We start from the raw sequence: 6,104 nt of genomic DNA, 5'->3' as shown, positions 1-6,104 counted from the left end.
AAGAAAGTTCCCAAATTTTATTTCATGAAAAATCGTTTGGATAGAAAATATCGAGGTTGTATTATAATAGCCATGCAATTACTTAACTGGCTGGTACAGGCAACACACTAGACTCGCATGTGAATGAGTGCCTTACAGGGAATGCTATTATTAAGAACCATACATTTGCTCTCATGCTTATTTTTCAGAAAATAGCTGTAATTATGTTGTCCAAACTATTTTTTCTGGTCTTGTACATTTTGACTTAGAATGGTTTAAATAGCCTCCTACTCCCATCTCCAATAATGTTACAATGCCAAATGTGCATTTTGTTCGGATGCTCTTGATAAACAGACAAGGGAGAAAGGAATAGAATGATAAGCTGACAGAATAGATCCATTCCCTAGCTACTGACTCCATCCCTCACAACCATCTGAGACTAAACCAATCTGTTCACAATCTCAGTGCTACATTTGACCCTAAGATGAGCTTCCGACCATATATTCCTGCTAAGATCACTAAGATCGCCTATTCCAGCTCAGTAATATCACCTGACTTCACCCTGTCTCAGTCACTTGCTACTTAGACAATCATCCAGGCTTTTGTTACCTCTAGACTTCACTACTCCAACACACTCCTGGCTGGCCTCCCAAACTTTGCCCTCCACAAACTTGAGATCATCCAAAATTCTGCTGCCTGTGTTCGAATGTGCAGCAGGCCCCATTTCCCTGTGCATGCTGAAGTACAATCGGCTGTCAAGCAATGTCTTGATTTTAAAATTTTCATCTATGTTTTCAAATCCCACTGTGGCCTCACCCCTCCCTACCTCTGTAATCTCCTCCAGCCCCACAACCCTCAGAAATATCTGTTCTCATCTAATTCTGGCCTCTTGAGAATGCGTGATTTTAATCACTCCACCATTGGGTGGTGATGCCTTCAGTTGTGCAGGTCCTAAGCTCTGGAATTCCCTCCCTACACCTCTCTGCTTCTCCACCTCACTTTAAGATACTTCTTAAAACCTACCAAGCTTTTGGTCATTTAACCTGATCTTCCTTATGTGGCTCTTTGTCATGTTTTGTTTTATAATGCCCCCGTGAAGAACATTGGGATATTTTATTCCATTAAAGGTGCTATATAAATACAAGTTACTGTTGTATACATTTTTTTATGGGGGGGGGAAGCAATAAGTCAATGATTCTCACCCTGGGAAAGTTTACATATGTAATTAAACCTCTCATTATTCCAATTTAATTCTAATTGAAACCCTTACCCATGCCTATTATATCTCCAGACTTGCCTATTCCGTTGCATTCCTGGCCCACTTTGTGCATTCTACCCTCTGTAAGATTAGGGTCATCCAAAACTATGCTGCCCATGTCCTAACTCACACCAAGTCCCATTCACCCATCATCCCTGTGCTTGCTGACATACATTGACTCAGGTTAAGCAACATTCTGATTTTAACATTCCTATTCTCTTCTTCAAACCTCTCTGTGTCCTCACCCCACTCTATCACTGTCATCTTCCCCAGCCCCATAACCCTCTGAGATATCTCCTCTAGTCCTGGCCTCCACCATTGGCAGCTGTCCCTTCAGCTGCCAAGGCCCAAAGCTTTGGGATTCCCTCCCTAAAGCTCTCAACCTCACTGGCCTGTAAGATGTTCCTTAAAACCTAAAATAAAAGCAAAATATTGCAGATGTTAGAGATCTGAAATAAAAACAAAAAGTGCTGAAAAACTCAGCAGGTCTGGCAGCATCTGTGGAGAGAGAAATAGAGTTAACATTTCGAGTCCAAATGACTCTTCTTCAGAACCGAAGAGAGGCAGAAATGGGTTTTGTGCTGTTGAAAAAAGGGGGAGGGTCAGGTGGAGCAAAAAGGGAAGACCAGGGATAGGTTAGAGGGTGGTGGAGATTTAATTGCAAAGATGTCATGGAACAAAAGGTAAAGAGAGTGAGAATGGTAGTAGTAAAGGAACAAAGCAATGGTCCAGAGTAGGCGTTAATAGCAACATAAAGGTCAGTGCTGTCTGAAAACGAAATAGCAGAATGTGTTAATAGCAGAATAAAGGTCAGCGGTGTCTGAAAGCAAAACATGAGAACAAGATACAGACTGGCACTAGGGGAAAAATATAAAATGGGGGACAGAGTTCATGGTCTGAAGTTGTTGAACTTAATGTTGAGTTCACAAAGCTGTAAAGTGCCTAATCGGAATCCTTAAATCTTTAGCAAAGCTTTTGGACCTCCAAACTAATTTTTGGTTCACCAACTTCCTATGAGGTGTCTTGGGACTTTTTACTATTTTAAAGGCTGTCTATAAGTGCAAGTTGCATTTTTTTTTCATAAAGTATCCACCTGAATTTGTTTTTGATGGGGGCGGGGGTGAAGATGTGCCTTTGCAAAGGAGGTCTGGGAAGAGATGCAGTGGTTTTTGTCGAGGTTCATCCTGAGCAACTTCCTGATGCAGGATTCTGTGCTCTATGGATTGTTTGCAGGGATGCACACCAAGATAAACATTTACTGTGGCTGGAGGACCATCAGCTTGGTGAAAGACACTCTTTGGTGGTCTTGCGCAAAGAGTTGTCAATGACTGAGTCTTGCAGGCTGGCACATTCCACAGTCCAGGACTATGTGCTGAGGGACGCACTAAAGCTTGGGACAGCTGCTGCAGGGGCACAATGGGGAAAGGCCCACTGTCTAAGATTGGAAACTGTGTAGAACTCCTCAGGCTGTATATTTGACATGGAATGTATATAGTAAAAATCACGTGTATTGCAATTGTATTGAGACATCTCAGAGTGCAACATCCAGAAAAGTTGAATGTTATTGCACTTTCTGTAATATTCAATTTTTGGAATGTATTTTTTAAAATTTTATGACCAAAGTATATTTTTGGAAAAAAAAAGTTTTACTCAATATGTATATACTGACCCCAGAATCTGCCATGTGTGTGACACTTTGAAAATAAACTCAAAATTATCCAGCTGAGAAACAGGCCATTCATCCCATCGTGTCTATCTCTCTCTCTCTCTGAAAGAGCTATATCCAATGTCCCTACTCTTTCCGCAGAGCCTGCAATCCTTTCTTTTTTCGAGATTCGAATCCCTTTGGGAAGTCACCGTTGAAGCTGCTTCCCCTTCGCTTTCAGACCAGCTGTTGCGCTGTATTCCCCAGGTGTGCGAAGTTTTATACACGCGCACAAAGCTTTAAAAGTTTTAGCGAGCGAGCGGGCGGGCGGCGCAATTTCCATCCTCGGACGAAAAATCCGCCCTCATGCCTTTGGCTGCGGCGCCTGTGATTCCCCTTGCGGGAGCCGGGAGCCGGGACCCGAGCCTGGCAGGCTGCAAAGCACAGGCAAGCCGCGGGCTTTTAGGGAAACGGGGCACTGGGCTGTTTTAATTTCCAAAAAAAAAAGATACACACCGAAATGGTTGGGTTTTAGCCGTGTAAAAAGTGAAGGGGGTCAGAAAGATTGGTGGGTGGGGATAACCCTGCATGGATCACGTGCTGGATCAAAGCCCGGTGCCGCCTTGTGGGAGCTGGGAAGAGAGAGAGAGAAAGAGTGAGTAAGAGATAGAGAGAGAGAGAGAGAGTGTGTGCAGGCGAGAGAGGAGCGCAGAGCCATGTCATTTACAAGGCTAACATGGTGATCTAGATCGCTCAGGCAAGGAACAGCACCGGGTACCAAGACATCATTGTTATTTTGTGTTGCTTCTACCCTTTAACCCACAGAAAAAAAGTTGCATCTATACGGATATGTATTTGTGAGGGGAGAAAAAAGGGACAGAAACCAAGCTTCGTCCAAGTCAGAATTAATCAGAAATTATGTCCCGGTCAGCGCTGGTACAACCGGCAAGATGATGTTGAGGAGTGTTGAGTGGGTGCTGTTGGTGGCAAGTTTGGGGTCCGTCTGTACCAAGGAGACTGCCTTTGTGGAAGTGGTGCTTTTCGAGTCCAGTCCGAATGGTGAATATACAACTTTCACAACCGACTTGCAAGGACGCTTCTCCCGGGCTGGAGCTACCATCAGCGCCGAAGGGGAGATTGTGCAGGTAAAACAAAAACAGAGCGATTCTCCCTCCTTCAGCTGGAGGAGTCCCCCCCACCTCCCCGCCAAAAAAAGAACCCACAAGTGGTTTTTTTTCCAAAAAAAAAGTTTTGCTGAGAGTTAAGTTCACACAGTCGACAAGATGGCTCCGATCTTGGCCGCTGCTGGAGTCGTTTGAACGGGGGTTCAAATCCACAGGCACATCGCTTATCGCTGCTGTGCTGGCAGTTATTGATCCTGCTGTCAAAAGCCCTTGTCCGTGCCTTGTCTAAACCGCACTGGGGGTAGAAACTTTAATGGGGGCCGAGTTACAAAGTTTTGTTAGAAAGTTTTCCCCTCCCTCCCCCAACCATCCCCCCCCCCAAAAAAAACTCTCCGAAGATGTAGTGGTTGTGGGTGGGTGGGTGGCACACTGTCCCAGGAGGTGTTTTGAGTTCTGATGTAAATGCGGGTGTAGTTTACTGGTGTTGAATTTGCCAGTGCTGCAGATTATCTCTCTTTTGCAATGATGTGTGTGTTGAAGTATCGAGAATTTCATGATCTGAGCCCCCGCGATGCACGTGGAGGGTGAGAGTGTGGTGGCTTGACACGATTGTCATGTGGGCATTTTAATTTGTTATTTTTAGTGCCTTTTTTTAAAAAAAATGTATATATATGCTTTTAAAAAAAAATGAAACGCATTTCACTAGAGCAGAGAGTGCCCGATCGCACGTCACCAGCCTTTGGTCTATCAGCGTGCTTGGGTCCATGAAGAGATCCGCTTGAGAGTTACACAGATTTGAGGCGTTCACTGCAGCAGATTACCATGACAACTGCTAACAGGGCCACTTAACCATTATTAACCCTAGGATTGTTTCCACCAACCGCCCCCCTCAAAAAAAAAGCGAAATATCCACATTAGTTCTGTTTGTGGATCGTGTTCTTGCCTCCCTAATCTGGATCTGCGTTTAGTTTTACAATCGGTGGGGGAACATGCATCCAAACATCAGGGTAACCTCCTTCCCAAATCATTGTTCTTTTGGGGGCGTGGGTGCAGTTGCAACGGGTCGGCTTGTTTGCAATAGTCCCCGGTGTGTTTATGCAGCCTGCGATGCCCCCCTCTCTCTCTCTCTCTCACACACACACATCGAATTATTAAAACAGCTAGGTGTTGTGAGACGGGAGGGAGAGTTCCCCTCGCTTGATCAAAGTAGCTCGTTCCACAGTGTGTGTGACAATGTGCTCCGCCAGTAAAGGAGTAGCTCTTGTTAGATCCTTTTGTAACTCAATCCTCCCTGAGATAGAGAGAGAGAGAGGAGGGGGGGAGACTATTATTTGTGCTTTGTTGCAGCTGCCGAGTGTGAGAGAGAAATTCACCTATTGATCAAGCAGAAAACATGCCCTGATTTTTAAACCATTTTTTTTTTAAAAAAGCTTGGCAAGGTTGCTTTTATTGATTTGCATTTTTGGTTTTTTTTTGTGTGTATGGCCGGCCGAGCAGAGCTGGCGAAGGAAGAAGAATGTTTCCCCACCCCACCCACCGGCCCCCATCCCAATTGTTAATAAGACATTCAGACGTGGTGGAGATGTAGGCTGAGGATTACTCTCTTTAATATGAATCAAATATTTTTTGACTATAGCAATGTCACCTCCCGTCACCTTTGTTCTTTAAAGTTAATTCAATCACTCGGTGTAATAACCCATTTACTGAAGGGCCGTATGTAAATCAGGAAGGGTTGGGGCTGTGTGTGTTGAGGGGAGGGGGGGGGTCGAGAGGGGTGGGGGCAATGACTGATCCTGGGAAGTCAGTGAAACTGACCTGAAATCGACAAGCACATTTCTGTGAGAATGGAACTAGGAGACTTAAGTTATAAAGCGATTTAGGTTTCTCCCCCCCCCCTGAAAAAAAGTGTGACTGAGCTCAGAGATTTTTTTTCCCCTTCTGGCTACGATTTAATAACTGTCATAGCGACGTTAAAACTGCCTTTGCCTTCAAAGCTAGTAGTTAAATCCGGTTTGTCTAGACGCACATCAAAGTAATCCCAATTCAAGCATCAAAGGAAGATTTCCACACACACACAAAAAGCCTCCGCAGAGTCGCT

General features: G+C 44.6%; 1 protein-coding gene across 2 annotated transcripts in view; it reads left to right on the top strand.

Moving 5' to 3' along the window:
- The first annotated feature begins 3,507 nt into the window (after positions 1-3,507).
- Positions 3,508-6,104, top strand: part of znrf3 (zinc and ring finger 3) — a 262,802-nt gene continuing 260,205 nt past the window's right edge. Inside the window, exon 1 of one of the 2 annotated variants that reach the window (XM_078554010.1) lies at positions 3,508-4,027. In XM_078554010.1, the coding sequence (XP_078410136.1) occupies positions 3,833-4,027 (195 nt within the window). In that variant the 5' untranslated portion in view covers positions 3,508-3,832. The remainder of the gene's footprint in view (positions 4,028-6,104) is intronic. The other variant, XM_078554011.1, reaches the window with a different exon arrangement.

The sequence above is a fragment of the Cetorhinus maximus genome, chromosome 12 (genome assembly GCF_964194155.1).
Source record: "Cetorhinus maximus chromosome 12, sCetMax3.hap1.1, whole genome shotgun sequence".
Taxonomy (NCBI): Eukaryota; Metazoa; Chordata; class Chondrichthyes; order Lamniformes; family Cetorhinidae; genus Cetorhinus; species Cetorhinus maximus.
This window is presented reverse-complemented; position numbering and strand designations above follow the sequence as displayed.